At 47.1% G+C, this 26,602-nt stretch overlaps 1 protein-coding gene across 1 annotated transcript in view; it reads left to right on the top strand.

Annotated features, from left to right (window-relative positions):
• Positions 1 to 63: 63 nt before the first annotated feature.
• Positions 64 to 26,602, top strand: part of FLVCR2 (FLVCR choline and putative heme transporter 2) — a 64,557-nt gene continuing 38,018 nt past the window's right edge. Inside the window, exon 1 of the mRNA XM_007459753.1 lies at positions 64 to 1,117. Coding sequence (XP_007459815.1) covers positions 449 to 1,117 — 669 coding nt within the window. The 5' untranslated portion in view covers positions 64 to 448. The remainder of the gene's footprint in view (positions 1,118 to 26,602) is intronic.

Below are 26,602 nucleotides of genomic sequence, written 5' to 3' on the forward strand. Positions count from 1 at the left end.
GGTGTGTCGTGGGTGGGGAAGCCGCGCGGGGCGGGGGCGGGGCGGTCACGTGCGCCGGAGGGGGCGAGGCCGCTAGTCCGCCCGGGAGCGACCGGAGTCCCGCGGAGTGGCTGCGTCCGGAGACAACTGTTTCCAGGACGGAGGAGTGAACGTCGACAGGTGCTTCGGGAGGACTCAAGGCACCGGGAGCCAGGACCAGGCTGAGGCGTCTGCAGCTGGGGGACAGCAATCAGGGACAGAGGACGCCAAGGAAAAGTGAGAGCAGAAGCTTGGGGGTGAGCAAAAGAGCCCCACTCGCGGCTTTTACGCAGGCTGGGGACTCCATTTATTCCTTCCGGGCGGGCCGGGTAAGTGCTACGTCAGCTTTAGGTGACCAGACGACGCCACTTCCCCGTAAGTCGACTAGAGTCCTCAGCACCTGTCTAGGGCTCCAGGAGAGGCTGTGGTCATGGTGAATGAAGAGCCTAACCAGCAAGAGCGCAATGGCACCCCTTCGCAGACTTCCGACCTCGGGGAGAACCCCAGCCTCTTGGCCCATCCCAGCGTCTCAGCCCATCCAAGCGTCTCCATCCACCCCAGTGTCTCTGCGCACCCCAGTAGTTCGGCCCACCCCAGTAGCTTGGCTCAAGCCAGTGGCTTGGCCCACCCCGGTAGCTCGGGCCCTGAGGACCTTAGCGTGATCAAGGTGAGCAAGCGCCGATGGGCTGTGGTCCTGGTGTTTAGCTGCTACTCCATGTGCAATGCCTTCCAGTGGATCCAGTACAGCTCCATCAATAACATCTTCATGAACTTCTACGGGGTCAGTGCCTTTGCCATCGACTGGCTGTCCATGTGCTACATGCTGACCTACATTCCTCTGCTCCTGCCGGTGGCCTGGCTCCTGGAGAAGTTCGGCCTGCGCACCATTGCCCTCACCGGCTCCACTCTCAACTGCCTGGGGGCCTGGGTGAAGCTGGGCAGCCTGAAACCACATCTCTTCCCAGTCACCATGCTGGGCCAGGTCATCTGCTCCGTGGCCCAGGTCTTCATCCTGGGCATGCCCTCCCGCATTGCTTCTGTCTGGTTCGGGGCTAATGAGGTGTCAACAGCCTGCTCCGTAGCTGTCTTTGGCAATCAGGTGGGTAGAGAGTGGGTAGTGTTCCCTGTGGGACTGAGTGTGTTGATTGTACCACACGCCTCCCTGTGTGGAGACTATAGTTTTCTGACTTCAGTGTGTTTGTGACTGGGTGACTGTGGCAAGGTGTGACTGATAGTGTGAGTGAGTGATTGTGACTGGGTGACTGTGTAAGAGAAGTGGGGAAACAAAAGGAGGGACCTTTGCTGTCACTCACAGTTTCTCCTCCACCAACAGAAAGGGTGCTTCTGGAACACATGCTGTTTTTATGATCTCATCCCTGAACTTACTTCACCAGCTTGGACAGGAAAGCTGTTCTTTCCCGGGGAGCAGCCCCTGGGCGTCAGACTATTCTGTGTCATCAGAGGTTGGCAGGTGCTTTTTTCCTGTCCAGCCAGCTTTTCCTAGAGCACAGTATCTCCTGCACCACATGGAAAGGCAGAGCGGGGCCCTGGTGGCATTGGAACTGCTCTCACCTTCTTTATACACAGCTGAAGCCAGGACAGTGGGAACAATGCTTTGTGCCAACCTCCTTCCCTGGGGTTTAGAGCCAAGGGCAGCAGGGTGGAGTCGAATTCTTGCTCTGAATTTTCAAGGCCTAGAAACCTTGGAAAGACCTGGAAAGCTCATATCTTACTCCTTTGTCTTTACTTCTTTTGGGAAGGAGAATCTCAAATTCTTTGCATCTCAGTGTGGATATGACCCAGAAAGGTGGGCATGTCGTGAGTCTGATTGCTGTCTCTGAAAGGTTGAAGCAACTATTTACGGGGCCCTTCTTTATCGGGACCACTGCCTGGCGTCTCACGTCTTCCCAAGCACATGCATTTGTGGCTATGCATTTAACAAATGACCAGTAACCCTTAGTTCTTGTAGGCTTGTTTTCTCTTACCTGTTCATTACATTTAGAGTATTTAAGCTTTCATTTAGGAAGTTCTTATTTGGGTCAGAAATGTACAAATTTCCCTAAAGGTAAATTTCCATTCTGTTCATCTTTACCAGCAAAAAGGTAACTTGAGCTAAGTTTTTTCAGGCCAGAAAGGCCTGCCACTTGGGTAATAGTGTAAAGCAATCAATGAAAGCAACAGACAGGGCTTCTTCAGCACAAACAAGCAACATAAAATCCTTTATCCAGTTTTCTTTAACTTGTGGGTTTGAATGTTCAGAAGATTGAATGGGTTTGAAGTCTGGGGATGAAACAGGTTGGATCTTTTTGTTCAAGGCAATTAAAAAATAGGTATTAAGGGTGACATTTACCAACCCCTCCTGAAGGTGATGTGACTGTGAATTTGAACATCTCCATTGCAGCTTTGCTGGCAGGTTTGACATTATTGGATGTTTTCTTTATAGGAGGGTAAAGCTGGGGAGCGATGCGCAGGACTTTTCGAGCTTCCAGAGGGTTAAATCTCCCTATTCGCAGACCCAACGGGATTCAGACAGGGTCACTGCAATCCCAAACCCATTGTTTGGGGAGGGCAGAAGAGCTAACTGGGCCCTCAGGTGGCCTGGTGAGATCAGAGAACCCAACACTTTTTTTTGTTCACCATGGAGCAAAAACAAATTGGTTTTCAGACCCCTCTGCACACAGCTGTAAAGGAACTTAAAACCAAATATATCTTTAAAATTGAGTAAGAATAGTTACTCATTGCCCATGCCTACTCCCCACTAAGGTCAGAAAATGCTAAGAATTTTACATTTAAAAACACCCTGACAGCATATATTTGTATCACAGAGCCATCAATTTAGTGTGTTCTTTTAGCTTAACCCACTGTGCTAAGTTAAAAAAAATATGAAAAGCTGAATTGTTTATGCTTCCTCACGTAGAGGTGACTGTGTTTGGTTCTTGGCATATGTTTTAACCTTTCTCTCTGAGGAAAGCATGGCCGAATGGAGGAGAAATATTAACAGAACACCTTGAGCTTTGCAGTTTAAAAAAAAAAAAAAAGCCTCCACAAAGCTGTCTAAACAGATTGGAAGCATCTTTCCAGAGAATAACTCTTTGTGGCCGCAGTCTTCACACTGATCAGCCAAACCCCTGTGTTTCATGGTAATTCTGACCCCTCTCTTCTAGTGCTTCGCTGATAGGCTCCACGAGCCACCAGTCCCTGCTGGCCTAAGTCCAACAGTCATTCCTTCACTCGACAAGCACCTGCCTTGCCAGACGCTGTGCTAGGGCTGCAAAGAGAATCCCTGCTTCTCACAGTTCTCCTACCACCCTCTTAAATTGTATCAGGCACCAACATTCAGATTTAAAAAAGCACACATACAAGAGGCAACCAGATGAGAGTATAGAGGGTTTGTTTTCAGTTCTCCGTGAGGTTTTTAAGTATCTTCTCCGTGGCATTGCTATGGGAAGATTGAAGGGGAAGGAAGCTAATATCTATCAAACACCTATTATGTGCAAGGCACTTTTTCATGCATTATTTAATTTTTCTAACCTTTGAGGTGGGTGGGGTTGTCCCTGTTGTTATAGGCGAGGAACTTGAGACCCAGATAAACGGAGCAACCTTATCCAGGGTCCTACTGGTGCTGAGTGGTAGAAAGGAGGTTTGAAGCTAGCTCCACCCCCAGAGCCCCTGTCAGTGGGCCATTATTGAGTCTTCAGGTGGACAAAGCATATATTAAACAACAACAGAAAAAGGCAGGATTCTGAGTTTCAAGTTTTGGCCCTGTGTCTCTAGGGTTGTGGGTTGTCGGTGGTGATAAAGTGTCCAGCAGTTTCTCTAGAATTTGAGAGCTAGCACCTGCCTTCTGTTTTGAAGTTCCAGGCATTCGCAGTGCCTCCCCACGTGCTGCTCGCTGAGGGGCTGTCAGCCTCAGGAAGGTGGGGCTCCAGGCTCTGGGGAGAAGAAACCAGTGGATCCTGAGCTGGTGTGAGGGAGGGCAGGGAGTCTTGGACTGCAGCTGGGGCACTTCCCTGTGATCATCACACAGGTGGTAGCAGCCCGGCAGTGTTAACAACACTGGTTCCATTGTTTCCAGGGAAAACCATCTGCGGTTTTGAGTGATGTGGACACATGGTTATTGAGCAAGGCTGGGAAGAGAGCCTCGTGTGAGAGTCTGGGGACAGCTTGGTGGCACAGGGCGAGGGAGATGTGGGAGTGGGAAGAGATCTTTAAGGCAGCCCCAGCCCCGATGAAGAGCCTCCAGCCCTGAGACCAGAAGGGAGTTCCTCCGGGACCCTTGGGCAGGTCATAGCACAGAGCCACCCAGAAAAAGTCTAGAGAGAATCAGTTTGCTTTTTGAGGAAAAGAAAATACAGTCACCTGGGAATTGCCTGGTGGTCCAGTGGTTAGGACTCTGAGCTTTCACTGCCGTGGCCTGGGTTCAGTCCCTGGCTGGGGAACTAAGATCCCGCAAGATGCACGGCATGGCCAAAAAAAAAAAAAAAAAAAAAAAAAATATGGTAACCTTACAGAATCAGTTCTGCAGCAGCCACGGTCTATCTGTCCGATAGAAATATAATGAAAGCCACAAACACAAAGCACATATATGACTAAATTTTCTAGTAGCCACATGAAAAACAGGTAAAATGGAAAAAAAAAACAAAAACAGGTAAAGTGTAAATTTTTTACCAAAGTAAAAATAACAAGTGAAATTAGTTTTAGGACTGTATTCGGTTTAACTCAATATATCCAGAATAGTATTTCAACAGGTAATCAATATAGTAAAATTACTAACAAGCTGGTTCACATTCTTTTCCTACGGCGAGTCTTTGGAAGTTGGCATGTATTTTACGCTGACAGACTAGCAACATTTCCCACCATGTCTGGTACAATGATGCTAATTGTAGGGGAGGAAGAGGTTTTCCTTGACTGTCTTAGAGTCCCCAGCTAAAAATTAAATTGACAAAGTCAGATTAATAAGAGAAAATCATCCATAATTTTTTCATATAAGTATTAGGTGACACGGGAGTCTTTGTAAGGAAATGAAGGAAGAGTTAGACTTGTGCCCTTCTATGCCAGATTTGCTGGAGAGCAGACAGTGGTGGAGAAATGTGATAGGTTAAGGAGTCTGAGGTCTGTAGAACCGGGGGGCCACTGAGCAAGGCCTGTTTGTCAGGATTCTTGGAGGAAGTGCCCCTTTATCTTCAGAGACAAGGGTCTTGAGAGACAAGGATGCTCCCTTCCTCTGTGACCAGGAGGGCACCTCCCACAGGAAGGTTTTTTTTTTTTTTTGCGGTACACGGGCCTCTCACTGTTGGGGCCTCTCCCGTTGCGGAGCACAGGCTCCGGACGCACAGTCTCTGAGGCCATGGCTCACGGGCCCAGCCGCTCCGCGGCATGTGGAATCTTCCCGGACCGGGGCATGAACGCGTGTCCCCTGCATTGGCAGGCGGACTCTCAACCACTGCGCCACCAGGGAAGCCCCACAGGAGAGTTTTAAGGCTTGTTTCTGGGGAAGAGGTCAGAGTGACCTTCCTGCTTTTCAATTCTCTCACATTGCTTCAGCTTAAAATATTCACTATGCCAAGGTACCAAATTTGGGGGTATTTTGTCCTGAACCCCATCATATTTCAAACATTTGGAAATCAGGTTCTAGCAGACAAAGATGGACTCTAGGAAAGTGAGTCCAGTCTTGAGGAGGTTGTTTGCTGGACTGGCCGATCATCTGTCACCCAGCGAGGCCGGGTGGTCCAGAGGCTGACTCAAGAGTCCAGGTCATGAGGTGAATGGTCAGCCTTATCTTGTTCCAGACTCCTGGGCACTTGGGTGTGTTAAAGTCCAGGCTTATCAATCTGGCTGTTGCAATGTCAGAAAAACTTTCAAGCTCTGAGTGACATCTGGGGAGGTGAAGGCAAGCTCTTCTGTGCTTTCATTTGTTGTCATTGTCAAGGCACATGAAGCACCTGCCCACATGGCTGACCACTTGCTGGCCTCCCCTTCTGACTGGAAGAGAGGACCAGGCAGGGGCTGGGAGAGCAGAGCAAGGCTAGTGGAGACTGAAATGAGAAGGGGTAGAGCCAGGACCAATCCTCAAATGCTCATAGGGGCAGCCAGGTCATAGAAAGTGTGACAAAGGAAAAGTGACATTGGAGTGTGGAGGGGTCACAGCATCGTTAAGAGCACGTGGCCCAGCGGAAGGTGGCAGCTGCTTGAGCCTCTGCCAGCTGTTCCCATACACAGCATGACCAGTGTTGTCAGATCGTCTCATTTGTTTTTTCTTTAAAGAGAAACCAGAAATCCAGATTTTTATGTGAAATCTGTTTTTTTAACTGTGGTAAAATAGACGTATTTATAATTTTAACCATTCATAAGTGTACAATTCAATGGCATTAAATAGTTTCACAGTGTTGTGTAAGAATTACCAGTATCTATACCCAAAATACTTTTATCACCCCCAACAATTCTGTGCCCATTAAACAGTATCTCCTCCTCTTTAACCTCCATTCTGCTTTCTCTCTCTATTCATTTGCCTATTCTAGGTACCGCATATAACCAAAATCATGCACTATTTGTCTTAGTGTCTGGCTGATGAAATCTGTTTTTTTAAATGCTGATAAAACTCAAAGTTTTATTTTATTATTATTATTTTTCATGTTTTAAAATTGTGGGTCAGATAAAACTTCTAGTTTGAAACTTCTGGGGAAGGTAAAGTGGAACCGAATTCCAGTTCTGGTTTCTCCTTCATCGCAAAGCCCTCACCAAAGATGCCGGCCGTCAGGTGGATGAGCTCAGAGTCTGGCGACTCTGGGAAGGAAGCTAGACCAGTGCTCCCCCAGATGGTGACCGTTTGCCTCACCTCTGGGGCCAGGACCAAATACAGATGCCTGGGCCTTCACCTGGACTTCATAATCAGCCTCTCCAGGGGAGGGGCCCAGGCTCCTGTGTTTTTACCTGGCTTCCCAGGTGAGGCTCACGATCAGACTTGCAATCTCTAGGAGAGAGGAGCAGCGTGCTCCTCCCAGGAAGGTGCTCTCCTGCTTGGAGCCAGGTTCTTGTCAGGGCTGGTGTGTTTTGTGCTGCTGTGTGATGGGTCCAGTTCCCAGGTAGATGCAGCTGGGAGCTCAGCCACTCACTCTCCAGACTGAGGGGAGAGGATGGGCTTGGGGCGGGGCTCGTAATTCCAATTCACTTAAGGTTCTGAAAATAGAACCTTAAGGGCAGAACCTGAAGGCCTGTGAGGTGGAACCATAGCAGAAGCTCCTAATCCTTCTGTTTCTTTGACCTTCAACTCAGTGCGCTACATGAGAAGAGGCTCCGGCTGGCCTGGGCTGACTTGTGTCTTGGCCGTGTTGCCTTGGCAGGCATTCTTCAGGGCCTGACAATTCCGTGGAATCGAGTCTGAGTGTTCAGTTTAGCATCCAGGACCCCTCCTCCCTCATCCTTCCCATCCAGCCTGTCTCTTGTTCCCTCCCAGCCTTGTCTCTGCTCTGACCAGTCTGGCTTCCTGATTCTCTCCTTGAAGATACACTGCTTGGAGGTTAAGTAAGCCTAAAGCCTCGGAGAGTGACATCAGTAGATGGTGGACCAGGAAGCTCCAGACCCTTGTTCCCCCACAGAAACATTAAATAAACTAGAAACTGGCTAAAATATCTTCCCTATGGGAGTTTTGGAAATCAGTCAAAGATCTACAGCAACCAAGTAAATGGCCAACCAAGAAAAAAACACGTTCAGAATGGTAGAAAGTTTCATGGCCATTTTGCTCACCCTTTTGCCCTGACCCCACCCAACTGCTGTGCCTCCCAGTACCCAGTTCCTTTCTGCAAACCTGAGAACGCAGAGCAGACCAAATTTGCAACGTTTTAAACCAACTGTGTTTTGTTTTTTTTTTTACATCTTTATTGGAGTATAATTGCTAAACCAACTGTTTTTTTTTTTTTTTTGTGGTACGCGGGCCTCTCGCTGTTGTGGCCTCTCCCATTGCAGAGCACAGGCTCCGGACGCGCAGGCTCAGCGGCCATGGCTCACGGGCCCAGCCGCTCCGCGGCATGTGGGATCTTCCCAGACCGGGGCATGAACCCGTGTCCTCTGCATCAGCAGGCGGACTCTCAACCACTGCGCCACCAGGGAAGCCCACCAACTGTGTTTTTATACGCTAAGAATGAAAAATCCACAAAGGAAATTAAGGAAACAATTCCATTTACAGTAGCATCCAAAAAAATACTTAGGAATCAGTTTAACCAAGGAGGTGAAAGACTTGTATGCTGAAAACTATAAAATGTTACTGAAAGAAATTAAAGAAGTCACAAATAAATGGTAATACATCTGTGTTCGGATTGGGAGACCTAATATTGCTAAGATGTCAATACTACGCAAAGCAGTCTATAAATTCAGTGCAATCACTATCAAAATCCTGATGATGTTTTTCACAGATGAAGAAAAATGCATCCTAAAATTCATGTGGAAGTTTAAGGGATGCTGAATAGCCAAAACAATTTTGGAAAAGAATCACAAAGTTGGAGGTCTGACACTTCTTGATATCAAAACTAATAACAAAGCTACAGTAATCATGATAGTGTGGTATCAGCATAAAGACAAACAGAGAGACCAAAGGAATAGAGTCCAGAAATAAACCCTCACATATACGTGGTCAGATGGTTTTTAACGAGGGTGTCAAGACCATTCCAAGAGGAAAAGGACAGCCTTTTTAAAAAAATACACTTTACTTTTTAGAGCAGTTTTAGGTTCATAGCAAAATTAAGAGGAAGGTAAAGAGATTTCTTACAAACTCCCTACACCCCCTCCTGGTGTAGTCTCCCCCATTTTCAACACCCCCACCAGAGTGGTGCGTTGGTTACAATTGATGAACCTACATGGACACATAATTATCACCAGTCTCTTCAACAGATGGTATTGGGAAAAACTACAAAACTCTTGGAAGAAAACATAAGGAAAAAGCTTCATGATAATGGATTTGGCAGTGATGGCAGTGATTTCTTGGATGTGATACTAAAAGTGTCAGCAACAGCAACAGCAAATAATTGGACTACATCTAAATTAAAAGCTTTTGTGCATCAGAGGACACTATCGATAGAGTGAAAAGGCCGTCCATGGAATGGGAGAAAATATATGGAAATCATATATCTGATATGGGGTTAATAGCCAGACTACATAATGAATTCCTGCAGCTGAACAACAACAAAAACACAACCCAATTGAAACATGAGCCAAGGACTTGAATAGACATTTCTCCCCCCCAAAAAGATATATAGACGGTCAATAGGCACATGAAAAGAAGCTCAATATTAGGGAAATGCAAATCAAAACTACAATGAGGTGCCACTTCATACCTCTGAAGACAGTTATCAATAAGAAAGAAGAAAAAAAGGAAAAGAAAAAAGTAAGAAATGTCAGCAAGAATGTGGAGAAGTTGGAACCCTGGTGCCTTGCCGATGGGAACGTAAAATGGTGCAGTCACATGGAAGACAGTATGACATTTCCTCAAAAAATTAAAAATAGAATTACCATATGATTTAACATTTCTACTTCTGGGTAGTTACCCAAGAGAACTGAAAGCAGGAACTTGAACAGATATTTGTACACCCACGTTTATAGCATCATTCTTCACAATAGCTGAAAGGTGGAAGGATCCCAAGTGTTCATCTATGGATGATTGTTAAAATATGAAATATACATATGATAGAATATTATTCATTCTTGAAAGGAAATTCTGACACGTGCTACACATGGCTGAACCTTGAAGACGTTATGCTGAGTGACATAAGGTAGTCACAAAAAACAGATCCTCTGTGATTCTCCCTATGTGAGGTGTTGAGCTGCCTTTTTCTCTGACACCAGTCAATTCTTCAATTCTCTTAACACCAGCTGGCTGTCCTACAATTCAATTCAGTTAAACTCTGACACTAATGAGTTAGTGCAGACCCCACAAGTTAAGAGCTTAGTCCCGTAAGACTGTCTCCATTTGCAAGTCCTGGGGGCCACCCAGATTTCTGACTGACTAGCTGTAAGTTGGGGGTTCCCACGAGCCCTACTCAGGTTCTGTAATTTGCTGGAATGGCTCAGGGAACTCAGGTAAGCACTGTTTTTCCTGGCTTATTATAAAGTCTACAAGTCAGGAACAGCCAAATGGAGGAGATGCCAGAGCCTCTGTGGGCCACCCTCCCAGCACTTTGATGTGATGGGTTCACCAGCCTGTAAGCTCACCGAATTACCTTGTTCAAGAGTTTTTCTAGAGCTCAATTTCCAGTTCCCTTTTGCTTCTCAGGGGTGGGGGGAGGGTGGGGCTGAAAGTTCCCAAACTTTAATCACTTGGTCTTCTGGAAACCACTTCCATCCTGAGGCTCTAGAGGGGTCTCACTCTAAGTCACCTCATAGCCTAAACTCAGGTGTGATGGAAACAGGATCCTTATGAATAACAAAGGACAGTCCTTGGAAACAGGATCCTTATGTATAACAAAGGACAGTCCTATCACTCAGGAAATGCCCAGGGTTTAGAGCTCTGTGCCAGGAACCAGAAATGAAGACCAAATATATTTTTATTATACCACAGATAATCTCGAGTAATCAAATTCATAGAGACAAAATGTATAATGGTGGTTGGGGGGCTGGTGGAGGAGGGAATGAGGAGTTAAGTGTTTAATGGGTACAGAGTTTCAGTTTGGGAAGATGAGAAAAGTTCTGGAGATGCATGGAGGTGGTGGTTGCACGATGATGTGAATGTACTTAATGCCACTGAAGTGTACAGCTAAAAATGATTAAAATAGTAAATGTCATGCTATATGTATATTTTACCACTGGCACCAAAAACAAAAAGATACACTGCTTGCGAGGTGTTCCCTCTGGCTGGGTACCTGGGTAACTGCTCACCCCTGCCGTCATCTCCTCAGTCTCTGTGCTGGAGGAAAGCGGTCCTTGCCCTTCTGCATGCTTGCTGAGTTTCTGTGGATACTGGCCTTTTGTTTTCTAGGGTTTGTGTTTCCCCCTCTTTTGTAACTTTTCTCCTGTTCTCTTCCCCTCTTCCTCCATCTCCTCTTCCTACTAAATGGGAAACTTGTCAAAGGACTGGAACCTTGACTAATACATCTCTCCCATATGTCAAGGCTCTGGGCATAACAGGTGCTTAAGAATGGATGGACAAATTAATAAACAGGTATTCCTTTCCTGAAAGGAATTAAGGTGACCACTCAGTTAGCTGAGAGCTCAGGTGGTTGCAGGAAGGGACCCTCATGCCTGGATTGTCTTCCTGACGTGACTCAATCTTACTCCTTCAGTGGAAAAAGCTATTCATTCCTTACGGGGTGCCTTGAACTCTGCTGGACCCAGGGTGGTTGAGAACACATCTTTAGCTCTGCTGTGTACCCTTCGACAAGACCCTTAACTTTTCTAACTTTCGGCTTCTTCTTTTGTAAGATGGAGATAATATTGGCTCCTGCAATAGTGCAGGAGAGGAGTAAATGAGACAGTAAGTGGAGGGCACTTAGCCAGCAGAGTTTGTCTGCTAAATGAAGAACAGATGCTGTCACTACTATATCATCAATAAAGGTAATTGGCCACTGATCTAGAAGGAGAGGCCAACACTTAAATGCTCCCAGTACCACTGTGTGGCAGGCTTAAGGGTACATGTGCACAGGACATTCAGGGGTCACAGTGTGTGGGAGGGAGGACACACCCCAGAGTGAGTGTAGCGGGGAGCCAGCGGGACTGCTTCCCTGAGGAGGTGATGGTTATGAGCCGATTCTCAACAAGTGAAGTGACCAGGAGTTGGGTGAATAGGGGAAGGTGGGCCTTTCTGGAAGTTTCCAGGCAGTATCTTGATGGGGACTTGTTCCTCTTGAGAGCTACTCAAACTAAGAGCTGTGCTGGTGCCAGGAGACAGTGTTATCTTCCCAGTATGTGGTTGTTGAGACCGCTTGTCTGTGGTGAAGATTTTGGGGTCTTAGGGATGACATAGGTACTGGGCCAGTTCCCATCCCTGCACATCAGACCTTAGTCTTACAAACCTAAGACTCTACTGAAGGAAGTGGGGTGCCCAGGCTTATCAGGTGGACACAGCTGTTTTCCACTGCCTGATTCTTGATCTTTATCCAACAATGCTGTTAACAGGATGTCCTTCCCTTGCCTTCACCTCCCCCAACCCCCAACATCAAACAGCCCCATGCGAATTGGTTAGATCCCCATCGGGGATGACGAAGAACTGTAGGGCTAAGGTGAAAGCAGGTGTTTCCTCTTCTTTCTTCTCTGTCTCCTGACTTCTATCTAGCACCATCCCAAACTTAACCCAAGGGAGCATCTCCTTTCTCTCTCTTCTTCAGGACGGAGGCCTTTGTCTTTGCTGAGTCATTCAGAGGTCGGAGGTATCCTGCAGGTTCTTGCAGCCCATCCTGGCTCTTCTGCCTCCCCACCTTATTCCAGGCATCTCTCCTTTTTTAGTCTTTGCAAAAACTGTAGCTTGGCCTCTGAGCCCCACACAGTTCAAGATGAGGTCTTGCCCCAGCGGAAGGGCAGAGAGCACAAGCACCATGTGTGTTTGCAGGAGGGGGATGGGAGGTATGGCTGGCCCTCACTTGCTTACCAACTTCTCGGGATTACACAATGTACCTCTCAACCACGAGTGGAGTGGTGTTTGCTTTGGCTCCCATCCGATTCTTTCTCTAGAGAGGAGGTGAACACAAGCCCTTTTCAGTTCCAGGAGATCCCTTTTGACTAGACAACCCTGCCGGCTCCAGAAGGGAGGGGGCACGGAAGCTGGAGCAAGGTTGGAGGTTATTTTTCTTCCTTTTTGTTTTTTTTTCCTTTTCCTCTCCCCTGGAAATTCCTGATTTCTGCTCCATGTTGTGGTGTTGGCATGGCTGGGACTCCCATGCTGGCTCTGGAAGCTGCTGTCTGCGCTCAGGGCCATTTGCTGTGCCCATCAACTCAGAAATATAGGAACTGAGCCTCCATGAGTCATGGCGTTAAAGCAGGGTCCGTCGCAATGGGCTGTTTGTTTGGGATGGTGGCTGCCCTTTGAGCAATCCTCGCCTCCTCAGACCTTTGTCCTGAGCTTCCTGTTTGGCGCCGGACATGTTTGTGGAGCCACTCGATGAACTCAGAGGCCGGTTGCTTCTCTACCGAGGAGCTAGGCAGGAGCACACACTGGTCCCACCATCTGTCCCTGCCTGGGACGCCGAGGGAAGCCAGCAGCTGAGAATTAGCTCTTGATTTCTGTCCTTGGGGCAGTGGAGGTCAATTGTTTCTAAGTGTGCTCCATGAACCACCAGCACCACCTGGGGTGTTTGTTAGAAATGCAGATTCCTGGGCGGTGGGGCAGATCCAAGGAATTAGCCTCTCCAGGGTGGAGCTCAGGAATCTGTGGTTTTGATTATCTGCCAGGGATTGTGATGCGCCCTGAAGTTGGAGAACTCCTGGTGTGGGAGTCATGAGACCCTGACCCGGCTCTGCTGATCCCCGTATTTGGGGCCTCTGGCTAGACACCTGCTCTCTTTGGGCATCAGCTTACCTATTCTGTAATAAGGAAGCCAGCCTCACAGGGTGGCCACTCACGTCAAAGGGGTTGTGAAAGTTCCTGAACCAGATGAGTCTCCGCAGACATTCCCTGAATGCACATCCGTCTTCTCCCTCCCCGCCAGACTCCGGAATCTCTGGATTCTGGGCCTTTCTTTCATCCCAGCTGCTGTCCCGGGAATATTTGCTGACAGATCCTCCTCCCTGACACCGTAGGTCAGGAACTTAAGCAGACTTGCCTGTCCAGTCTCTGCTGATGAGTTAGGTTGGGGCTGACATCACCACCCTTCTAGAAATAGGTCACGCCCCTGAAGACCTTGCTCATAGAACACAGGCTGGAAGAGGCCACATGCTTGGCACGTGGTGGGGACTGAGAACATGTGAATGGAAAGATGGACGACTGGTGTTCTGGTTTTACGCTTTGGGGAATGGTCTTCTCATTGCTGAAGGAAGATTCCAGAGCATGTTCTGTGATTGCCATCGAATAACATGTCAGCTGTGGCCTCGGGAGGATGGGGGTGGTGGGTGGGGGAAGAGTGCAGCTTGACCCAACCCTCTTACTAACCTTTTTCACCTTTTAAGTGTAAGTGGGCCTCCTGAGAAAATCCCCTCCACCTGCTTCCTCAACCTATGGCCTTGGAAGCAGGTCCTCAGGAAGAGCTGCAGGTGGTAGAGCTCTTCCCTCTTTGGGGCTGGCTGACTTGAGGCCTGGGAAGACCGGGCCATCAAGAGACATTCTCGGCCTCTGGCCTTGGGACAGGCATCTTGACAATGGTTTGCTTCATTTGTGGAGCAAGGAGAGTCCTCCTTGGGAATGTTTGGTTCTCCCAGGGCTACCGTGGGGGGTAGGAAGTTGTGTCTGCAGGGCCCGGCTCACCAGTGTAAGTTTGTTGAGAGACTCCCAGAGACATTGATGTTCTCTCCACTCATTGCACTGCCTCTGACTCACTGCCCAGAAAGAACTCTGGTAAGAGGTACAGAGTAACTGTTAGCCATTTTATGATGACCCAGATGCATTTCTCAGTTACATAACAAACCCCATTGCAAAGGACCCCATCAGACCCTGGTTCATCTTGGGTCTCAGACCATGTCTTCCTGGGCTACGTGGCTGCTTGGTGCCTTGTCGTGGCTCAGCAAAGCTCTGTGGGAAGAGAGCAGGGCTGCGAATGGGACCATCAGAAGTCCCAGTGTTACCTCCCTGCTGATCTACTCTGTAACTTCAGCAAGTTGAGCCAACTCAGTTACAAACTGGAGAAAAGGATGGTCCCCTCCCAGGCTCTGTGCCTCTCCTGTGCTGTGGGCATCCGGCTCTTCACCTCACTGGATGGTTTTGAGGCTCAGTTTATATGCTGGATGTGCAGGTGCCTTGAAAACTGAAATTTTGTGCAAATGTGGGCTTTTACGTGCCCTTAAAAAAAAAAGAAAAAAGGACTCTGGGCTTGCCTCATGACACTCAGAGAGTGAAAGGGCTTCCTGTACATAAATCAGGTCCTGTCCATCTGGTAAAGAGCCACCTTGGATTAGGGGGCCATACCCTTGGTTTACAGGGCTCAGCATTCTTGGCTTTAGAGTCAGCTCTTCATTTCAGAAAAAGTTCTGGTCATTCTGGCTGTAGGAACCTCTCCCAGAGCTCCTGGTTTCTGGAGCATCGCTGCTGATTTGGTCCTTTTGACTTGAGCCATGATGCAGCTCCTGAGGTCCTGTGGCCCATTCTAATTCCTTTCGATGCCAAGAAGGGCCTTTTGCCAGAGATAGGCACAAAGCAGCTTTTTAATCTCTGTGTGCCTTGGATGGCTCCTCTCTTCAGTGTAGGAAATGGCAGTGGTGGCCGAGCACAGAACTGACTTAGCCCCTACCGTCAGGAGATGGGTCCCGGGAGTAAGAAGTCTTCTCCTAAGGGCCTGGTGTCCTGATGTTACCACATTTTCTCCCAGGCCCCTTACATTTAGCAAGTGGCACCGACCCATGGTAACAAGTGGGGACTGGTGGGGCTCAGACAGCCCTTGTGACTGTGATAATTGACTTTTCTCTCTCTGGAATTCTTCTATCTCTCCGTAGGGAAGAGGGGATCCCATTATTTGCCCAAGAATGCTGGCTCTGTATTCTCATGCTACTCCACAAAACTCCAAGTCCTTTGCGAGGGTGCCCCCACTGTGGGCCAGATCTCTGTCGCTTGCGAGTAAACCACACAGGCCCCTGGCCATCCAGTCTTTGTTTCTCTTTGAATTCTGCTTGTCCTGGATTGCATCCACTCTGGCCAGCCTCCAGGTGTCTCCCCAGTTGACAGCAGGTAATGGGACAAATGAGAGTCAGTGAATGAAGGCTCTCATCCCCTTGGCTGTCTATCTCATGAGGTACAACCTCAGATTAAGGGCTATACTCTCCATTTATAGGGCCAAGCGCTCTGACCTTTATGTCAATTCTTGGGAGCTGTGGTTTCTTTGAGACAGTGCACCACAGCCTTTATTTATTGTTTGAACAAATATTTATTGAATATCTACTCTGTGCCAACCCACGTTCTGAGCTCTGAGGATACAGTAGTGAATAGAAAAGTTCCTGAGTTCACACTTAAGAGGGATTAGACTGTAAGGCATTACTTATGGAGTGACTAGTGGTGGAAATGTCAGGCCAAGTAGGAGGGGAAATGACCTCATGTATGTAGGTCCTGATTAACTCCCTAAATCCCAGGGCATTGCTTTCTTGGGGTGGTGGTAGGTATGGATGATTAATAGTTTTCCTGGTGCAAGGTTTAGATTTCTTTTTCTTTGCAGATCTCTCTGGGATAATGAAGCAGGGGTAGTTACCTTATGAAGTTGGCTCTTTGGAAAAATCTACTTAGAGCCCAGCCTATTTCTGGATGTGCACCCTGAAGTGGGTCTGGCTTGTGGCAGCCCTTTAAGAAATCACTCTTCCAGGGCCTGCCTGTGAGTAGACCCCCTGGTCTCAGTTTCACCTCTGAAAGTTGGAAGGGGAGAGCTGTCACCAAGAAAGCCCAGCCAGACTCAGAAGAAAACTTGGGAGGATTAGAAACATGTTTTGTCACATGAATTACTTTTAGGAATGACAGCTCGTGACATATCAGACAAAGGAAACAGTTCTGGTTTCACCATCTGTCACCAGGCAGGGAGTGGTAAGGTTGAGTGCAGCAACACCACACAAGACATTTGGGTTCATCTGTTGGCTGCTGCGAGCTGGCATCTGGTTGGGAGTTGGTGGAAGTGCCAAAGCATCTGCCTGGAGCTTTTCACTTTCTCCAAAAGTTGGAGAAAGTATGGTCTGCATCTGCCTCTTTGCTGGCCTGGTGATTGGAAAGATGCCCCTCATCTTTCTTCTTCCCCGGCTGAGTCACTGGGGAAGTTCTAGGAGCCTATGGTCATTGACTGGCAGCTCTGTCGTGAGAGGGACCTTTGGGTGAAGCTGGCAGTGAGGTGGGCGCTCGGGGAAAGGGGAGCAGAGGAGCCTTGGCATATGGTCTCACCTAGACCAGGACTGAGCCTTTGCAGATGTTGTCACAAGGACAATTCCAGGAGGAACACCTACCCTTAAAAGGAGGCATGTGTGCCTCTTGAGTTGATGACTGAAAGCAGCAAATTGCTACTGTGCCCAACTTCTTTGCTGTAGAAGAAACTGGAAATTCTTGAGTTACTTTTGAGCTGCACAGTTCTAAAAGGCTTCTCTTTATTCAGAAGATATTTCCTGATCCCCATCTCTGTTCTTAGCATTGTACTGGGCGCGGGGGGAGGGGGTCACACAAGGAAATGTTAGTCAATGTCTCTGTCCTCACGGTGCTAAAATCTAGCTGGGGAGACAACAAACACCCTACATGGAAAACAACCAAAAGTCAGCATTGCATAGGAACAAGAAACCCCATAGGGTGTAACTAAGTGGTCAAAAAACAGACTATAGCCGCAGACACCTCTCATGGTCACTTCCTCCAATAGCTAGACAAACGGGGGGCACTCGGATAGAATCGAGTGTGTACGACTGGAGATATTGTCAGGTCTCTGAGGCATTTACTTCCGTGAAATTCACCTGTTTCATCAAGGGGTTTGGAGTCAGATTGCCATGGGCTTGAATCTCAGTTCTGCCATTAGAAGCTGGGTGAACTTGGGCAAGTTACAGTTTTCTCATCTGTAAAAACCAAACCAGAGATAATCCTGACAACTTTAGGGAGTTGTTGGAAGGGATTAAATGAAATAACGTGAAAAATCATTTAGCAACTGCCCAGCACACAGTAGGTGCTCATTATGTGTTAGTTTCCTTCCTTCTAGTTTGAATAACAGCCAAGACCTGAGCATTCAGCCAAATGGTTAATGGTTCAAACTCTAGTACCCATGGCCTGAACTTGAAGCCCAGCATAGAACACTTGCTGTTCTATGACCCTGGGCAAGCTACCTAAAGGCTAGTTTTCTCCATTTAAAAATAGGGATTAAAAGAGTGTGTGTATATGTATAGCGCTTAATAGTGCCTAGGCCGGTAACTGTGGCGTGGCAAGCACAATGGGTCAGCCGTGGTCACTATTCTTACCTTCCCTGGGAAGCAGTGATTACAGGCTGTCCTGATTTCACTAGTGCTCTTCTTGCCTTTCCCTAACCTCTTTTCCCCAAAGGACTGAGGAAATCCAAGAGCGCTGAGGTTATATAAGCCACCAGCACAATCACAGATTTGAAGACAAACCCTGTGATTGGGGAGGGACTCTAAGAAAGTCTAGAGTCCACCAGCTGTGACCCTGCTTCCCAAGTTCTTAGGGACCTAAGCCTAGCCTTTTTAATCCATAAAGCTCTTTCATGGGCGATTTGCCCCCAAGTCAGTGGGATTGTTTTTGTTCCTGAAGGTCTGCTGCCTCCTTAATCCTCAGTTGGCCTTTTTAGAAGAAGCCAAGGGGTTGGATTTGGGAATTTCAAAAATACAGTCATGTGAGCAGGCTTTGCGTGCCCGTGATTGCTGACTGTGGTGTGTTCCTAGACGCTGTCTGGTGGTCCTGGGTGGCTGGGAGCTTGTCCTCATGATTAAACTGTTGTTCAAGTTCAGTGTTTCCGTGCCCAGCAGCCACCTCGCTCTCCTTGCTTCTTTCTGGGGCATCCAAGCCTCAGTCCCAGGACCGCCCTCTGAGCCTCCTCCACATCCAAAGTTGGCTTTCCTGCCATGTGCCTTCACTCTAACGGAGACCCACATTGGGGATCCTGGAACCTTTGTTTGTGCATCATTTTACCCAAATTAGTTATTCTTCAATCACTGAGGTGTAGTGTTTTCAGTGAGGTGTAAACACACGTCTAAGTTTACTTGGCACTGGCGAATAGGAGCAGAGCTATGTAGCGGGTGTGCACACTTGCCTAGCAGCACCACTTCGTGGTGTTTAAATGCGCACAGCAGGGTGTAGGGACGGGCCGTGAGTGTTGAAGTCACTTGCGAGCGCTGTGTATAATTCCCACGTGGACATGGTCCTGGGAGACAGGTTGTAGTGGTGGCCTCCCTGCTGGTGACCCTGATGGCCACGCCTGAGGTACCAGTGTCCAGACACGCAGCCCCAGGAGAGGGTGGGCGCGTTTTGTATGGGATGGAAATTAGACATACTATAATTGTAGCACATTTTAGTGCCCATAAATTCTGCATGGACTTAAGTGACCCTTTATATAGTAACATTTTCATACATTTGTCCATGTAGCTAAGTTTTCCTCAACTGTTGTACTCTGTGACACTTAGCATCTGATTAATCTTTAGATCATTAAGATCCTTGCTAGAGTGTATAGACATGTATAGATACACACCTGTATGTGGTCACCCATCACGTAAAAACACCCTTGTGAGGGTGGCATCCTGCTGTGTGCTTAACGTGGCTCATAGGGGTTGATCAGCTTTGAGCAAACCTGGTGTGTGGAAATCTAGATTGAACCCAAATTTATCTTTCATGTGGTGCTGATTTTAAAACAACCCCCAATGATGTTTTTTTAAAAAGCATACTTTCTCTGAGAGTCTTGTCTAGCTTTAAATTTCCAACCACATCTTTCCCCAGGTCTGGGCTCATGGCTAATCTGGAAGGGAAGTGATGTTTTTCTGACATGCCAGTTAACTGCAGCCCATTCATTCGGTACCCATTTATCGAGTAAACTCCTGTTGTGTCTACCAGGCACCAGACTAGTGTCACAAATAAGGTTGAAAACCAAAGGATTAGAGGAGTTAGGGCAAGGAGATCAAGCCTCACCAGCATGACCAAGGAAAACTCAGTGAAGGAACTGAGGGTGAGATGGGCTCTAAAAGACTCAAGGAGGGAGACCTTTGCAAGCAATGAATCTGCTGGGATAAAGGTTGAGACCAGTCGATGAAAGCTTGGACTTGTGAATCATCCAGTCCGGGGACATCCAGGGAAGCAGATGGAGGTGGGACAGGACGTGAAGAAAGCTAAGAACAGCAGGCTGAGGGGTGTGGATGTGGTCCTCCCTGGGAGAGGGCTGGCTCCTTGAGGGTCCTTGAGCAGGACCGCGTGGTCAGAGAAGTGCCGAGGAAGGTGCCCCTGGACACGCTATGCAGGCTGGTGGGGGAGAGGTCACGTCATCTGAAAGGGGGCAGGGAGCCGATGCAATGTGGGCGTCCAAGGACGGCGGGGGAGCGTCGGGACAGCGTGGATGTGAGAGGGCAGAGGCCAGGGGGCTGAGAGATGAGAAAGGGCGGAGAGAATGAGCAGAGAAGGATGAGGAGAGCCAGGGGAGGTGTCGGTGGGGCTGCCATCGGTCAACCAAGCACGTCTTGTTTGTCCCAGTGGCCTCTCCCCCCCTGCCTGTCGCCATTGCTGGGGGAGAGAGCGCGGGGTGGGGAGCCAGGCTTGCCGAAGAGGAGTGAGAGCCCTCCTGGTGTAAAGCATTCTGCAGAGTAGTCCATTCAGATGGGCTCACTAGGCATCAGAGCACCCCCCTGAGCTAGAGGGTGTGAAGTAGGCAGTACCTTCCTTTGTGAATTAGAAAATAGGCACAAAGGGGGGAATTAGCTTGCCAATGCCAGACATCTCCTAACTGGCAGAGCTGGTATGTGGACACACACCTTTCTGAACTTGGAGCCCTAGGCCTTAACCACTGTGTAGAGTGATGACGTGTCTGAGGGATGTTAGGGTGGAAAGGAGGAAGGGAGAGGGGTTCACTTCAAAATGAACAATGTTCACTGTTAAAATGAACCACATAGGTGTGAGCTCCTTGAGGAGCATGGTGACCCTCCGGTTAGGTCATAAGGAGACCAAGTTTGTAGCAAGCCTTCAAGCCCAGGAGCTTTGCTGCGGGGAAAGCTGCTGGCCCAGTAAGGGGACATTTTTGACCCTTGACGCCAGAAAGCCAGCTGTTGAGAGCCCTGAAATCCAAGACACACGCCACCCTGATCGGGTGACTGTGCCCAGGGGGAAGGAATGAGGCAATGGGGACCCAGCCATGGGGCTGAGAGTGGGCGCATCTTTCTCTGATCAGCAGGTATGCCTGGGGCAGGAATGGACTGAGGAGGAATGAGGTTGGGCGGGTGAGAACCTGCTTGCTGTTGTGGTTGCCTCCTACCAAGATGAGCAGGATCCTGCTGGCCAATACCTGGGTCTGGAGGATGAGGTGCCTGGGACCCTGGAAGAGGGTTCAGATGGGGACCAGTGGTCTGTCCTTGTTCCAGTGGACTAAGCCCTCACCATGGTGTTGACACAGAGCTCCCTGCCTTTTGTGAAAGCCCCAGGGTCTTCCTTTGATAGTCTGGGCATGTTCATGACCAGGCAGCACTGGGAGGGCAGCTTTGTGCCTGGATTCAGTGTGACTTGGGGCTTTGCAGGGGTGCCCCACATGGATGGCGATGGGGACAGTAGTTCTGTGGATCTCAGAGCCAACATAACAACGTGTTGTGTTGTGTTGTGGGTCAAGTGTGGGCATCTTACCCCAGGTGCAGCCGAGTGGTTTCTGGGTTTATTTTGGCTCTGCCAAGTACATAAGCTGGAATGACAAGTGATGTATGACACAGAGTACAGCTTCTTCCTGTCACCCGAAGCCCTCAGGCTGCACAGGCATGTTTTTAACTGTGACATTTGCTCTGGAAGTGCTCGTGACCGCTGCTATTGCAACAGTGTTTAGATATCACCCTTGAGTTTGCAGAAAGGGCAAAAATCAAATCGAAAACAAAAATTGAGTATCCCAGTCTGCCTCTCCATCCTTTATTCACCCCATTTTGGTAAAACATCTTCTTTTGGGGTGAAGTGAACCATTGTGATTAGGCTCATAGGCTCTGAAGAGTGGAGACTGTCTGTGTATTGAGTATTTTGCCCCTGACTGTATTTTGTTGAGGAGGATAAAACTACAGAACAAATGCTGGGGCATAAGGCAAGTCAAAACCAGTTAATGGTGATTTTTAATCCTTTACATTCACAGTCTGGGTCTTTGGTTTTTTGTGAGTGTGGGAAAGGTATGGATCCCACCCTTGGGAGCAGCATTCCATCAGCTCTTTAAATTATTCTTGTCCTGACTTGGGCTGTGGGTCTCTGGTTTTTACCCTGGTGGTGTTCTATCAAATGCGAGACAGAACTCAAAGGAGTGAAAATACAGGCTTCTGTGTTGACTAGTGTCACACCAGCAGCATTTCCTGGTAGGCAGGAGGTGAGCTGGGGCCTGGAGTCAGACAGAACTGGTTTAGGAGCCCAGCTCTTCTGCTACCTGCCTGCGTGCCCACCCCCAGTTTTTCTCATTTTTGTCTTTGTTGCAAAAGTTCATGGGCTGAATGAAAAAGATAAACTCTATTAGATACCCAGTGCCTAGTAGATGCTCAAAAACCAGTCGGCCATTCTGCCCTCTTCCCAGTCCCCCGTGTACACATTTTCTGCCCTTACCACTGAGAGTACAATGTGGTTTGTAGAAAGAATGTGGTCCCTAGTGGGCAGACCCGTGGGTTTCTGCCAGCTTTTCGTAGACAAGACCTTCCACCAACGTTCATCTGTCCATCTGTCCAGCCAGCCAACATGACTGAGTTCCTGCTAAGGGACAGACTCAGGAACTAGGAGCTGGGTATAGAGCTGTGCACGATCACTGAACACAGATCTCAAGAAGTAGGAAAAAATATGCCCTGAAAAAAACAGAAGAGGCAGCAGCTTATAGTCCAATCCCTATGTTTTGGTTTCCACACTGGACATGAAAGTACTGCCAAAGCCGATTTCCTCCTGGAGAAAAGTCACTGTGGGGTGGCGTCGATATATTTGAAGTGATGAGAGGGAAGAACCTACAACCAAGAGTACTCTACCCAGTAAGGATCTCATTCAGATTTGATGGAGAAATCAAAAGCTTTATAGACAAGCAAAAGCTAAGAGAATTCAGCACCACCAAACCAGCTCTACAACAAATGCTAAAGGAACTTCTCTAACTGGAAAACACACGAGTAGAAAGGGACCTACAAAAACAAACCCAAAACTATTAAGAAAAAGGTAACAGGAACAAACCTATCGATAATTATCTTAAATGTAAATGGATTAAATGCTCCAGCCAAAAGACACAGATTCACTTAATGGATACAAAAACAAGATCCATAAATATGCTGTCTACAAGAGACCCACTTCCGACCTAGGGACACATACAGAGAAAGTGAGGGGATGGAAAAAATATTCCATGCAAATGGAGATCAAAAGAAAGCTGGAGTAGCAATACTCATATCAGATAAAATAGACTTTAAGTTAATGTTACAAGAGGCAAGGAGGGACACTACACAGGATCAATCCAAGGAGAAGATATAACAATTATAAATATATATGCACCCAACATAGGAGCACCTCAATACATAAGGCAAATGCTAACAACTATAAAAGAGGAAATCGACAGTAACACAATAATAGTGGGGGACTTTAACACCTCACTTACACCAATGGACAGATAATCCAGTCAGAAAATTAATAAGGAAACACAAGCTTTAAATAACACAATAGACCAGATAGATTTAATTGATATTTATAGGGCATTCCATCCCAAAACAGCAGATTACACTTTCTTCTCAAGTGCACACAGAACATTCTCCAGGATGGATCACATCTTGGGTCACAAATCAAGCCTCGGTAAATTTAAGAAAATTGAAATCATATCAAGCATCTTTTCTGAACAAAATGCTATGAGATTAGAAAACAATTGCAGGGAAAAAAGCATGAAAAACACAAACACGTGGAGGCTAAATAATGTGTTACTAAATAACCAAGAGATCACTGAAGAAATCAAGGAGGAAATCAAAAATACCTACAGACAAATTACAATGAAAACACGATGATTCAAAACCTATGGGATGCAGCAAAAGCAGTTCTAAGAGTGAAGTTTATAGCAATACAAGCCTACCTCAAGAAACAAGAAAAAAGCTTCCCTGGTCGTGCAGTGGTTAAGAACCTGCCTGCCAATGCAGGGGACACAGGTTGAAGCCTTGGTCCAGGAAGATCCCACATGCCGTGGAGCAACTAAGCCCGTGCGCCACAACTACTGAGCTTGTGCTCTAGAGTCCGTGAGCCACAACTACTGAGCTTGTGTGCCACAACTACTGAAGCCTGCTCACCTAGAGCCCGTGCTCCACAAGAGAAGCCACCACAATGAGAAGCCCGTGCACTGCAAGGAAGAGTGGCCCTCGCTCGCTGCAACTAGGGAAAGCCTGTGCACAGCAGCAGACCCAATGCAACCAAAAATAAATAATTTAAAAAAAAAAACAAGAAAAATCTCAAACAATCTAACCTTATATCTAAAGGAACTAGAGAAAGGAGAAAAATGAAACCCAAGGTTAGTAGCAGGAAAGAAATCATAAAGATCAGAGCAGAAATAAATGAAATAGAAACAAGGAAAACAATTTTAAAAAAAACGATCTTGCTGTGATTCATGTCTAAGAGTGTTCTTCCTGTGTTTTCCCCTAAAAGGTTTTTTTTTTTTTTTTTTTTTTTTTTTAAGTACGTGGGCCTCTCACTGCCTCTCCCGTTGCGGAGCACAGGCTCCAGATGTGCAGGCTCAGTGGCCATGGCTCACGGGCTTAGCCACTCCGCGGCATGTGGGAACTTCCCAGACCGGGGCACGAACCCATGTCCCCTGCATCGGCAGGCGGACTCTCAACCACTATGCCACCAGGGAAGCCCCACCTAAGAGTTTTATAGTGTCTGGTCTTACATTTAGTTCTTTAATCCATTTTGAGTTTATTTTTGTGTATGGTGTTAGGGAGTGTTCTAATATCATTTTTTTACATGTAGCTGTCCAGTTTTTGCAGCACCACTTATTGAAGAGACTGTCTTTTCTCCATTGTATATCCTTGCCTCCTTTGTCATAGATTAGTTGGCCATAGGTGTGTGGGTTTATCTCTGGGCTTTCTATCCTGTTCCATTGATCTGTATTTCTGTTTTTGTGCCAGTAGCATATTGTCTTGATTACTGTAGCTTTGTAGTATTGTCTGAAGTCAGGGCGTCTGATTCCTCCAGATCCTTTTTTTTTTCCCTCAAGATTGCTTTGTCTATTTGGCGTCTTTTGTGTCTTCATATAAATTTTAAGATTTTTTGTTCTAGTTCTGTAAAAAATGCCATTGGTGATTTGATAGGGATTGCATTGAATCTGTAGATTGCTTTGGGTAGTATAGTCATTTTCACAATATTGATTCTTCCAAGCCAAGAACATAGTATATCTCTCCATCTGTTTGTATCATCTTTAATTTCTTTCATCAGTGTCTTATAGTTTTCTGCATACAGGTCTTTTGTCTCCTTAGGTGTTTATTCTTCAGTTTGTGGTGTTTATTCTTCAGTTTGTTAATATGGTGTATCACAATGATTGATTTGATTTGATTTGATTGAAGAATCCTTGCATCCCTGGGATAATTCCCACTTGATCATGGTGTGTGATCCTTTTAATGTGTTGTTGGATTCTGTTTGGTAGTATTTTGTTGAGGATTTTTGTGTCTATATTCATCAGTGATATTGGTCTGTAATTTTCTTTTTTTGTAGTGTCTTTGTCTGGTTTTGGTATCAGGGTGATGGTGGCCTTGTAGAGTGAGTTTGGGAGTGTTCGTTCCTCTGCAATATTTTGGAAGAATTTGAGAAGGATGGGTGTTAGCTCTTCTCTAAACGTTTGGTAGAATTCACCTGTGAAGCCATCTGGTCCTGGACTTTGGTTTGTTGGAAGATTTTTTTTTTTTAACAACTTTATTGGAGTATAATTGCTTTACAATGGTGTGTTAGTTTATGCTTTATAACAAAGTGCATCAGCTATACATATACATATATCCCTGTATCTCCTCCCTCTTATATCTCCCTCCCACCCTCCCTATCCCACTCTTCTAGGTGGTCATAAAGCACCGAGCTGATCTCCCTGTGCTATGCGGCTGCTTCGCACTAGCTATCTGTTTTACATTTGGTAGTGTATATATGTCCATGCCACTCTCTCATTTCGTCGCAGCCCACCCTTCCCCCTCCCCGTGTCCTCAAGTCCATCCTCTACATCTGTGTCTTTATTCCTGTCCTGCCCCTAGGTTCTTCAGAACCATTTTTTTTTGTTTTAGATTCCATATGTATGTTTTAGCATATGGTATTTGTTTTTCGCTTTCTGACTTAACCCACCCTGCATGACAGACTCTAGGTCCATCCACCTCACTGCAAACAACTCAATTTTGTTTCTTTTTATGGCTGAATAATATTCCATTGTATATATGTGCCACATCTTCTTTATCCATTCATCTGTCGATGGACACTTAGGTTGCTTCCATCTCCTGGCTATTGTAAATAGAGCTGCAATGAACATAGTGGTACATGACTCTTTTTGAATTATGGTTTTCTCAGGGTATATGCCCAGTAGAGGGATTGCTGGGTCGTATGGTAGTTCTATTTTTAGTTTTTTAAGAAACTTCCATGCTGTTCTCCATAGTGGCTGTATCAATTTACATTCCCACCAACAGTGCAAGAGAGTTCCCTTTTCTCCACACCCTCTCCAGCATTGATGTTTGTAGATTTTTTGGTGATGGTCATTCTGACTGGTGTGAGTTGATAGCTCATTGTAGTTTTTTTTTTTTTTTGCGGTACGCGGGCCTCTCACTGTTGTGACCTCTCCCGTTGCGGAGCACAGGCTCCGGACCCGCAGGCTCAGCGGCC

The sequence above is a fragment of the Lipotes vexillifer genome, unplaced genomic scaffold (genome assembly GCF_000442215.2).
Source record: "Lipotes vexillifer unplaced genomic scaffold, Lipotes_vexillifer_v1.1 scaffold39, whole genome shotgun sequence".
NCBI classification, from domain to species: domain Eukaryota; kingdom Metazoa; phylum Chordata; class Mammalia; order Artiodactyla; family Lipotidae; genus Lipotes; species Lipotes vexillifer.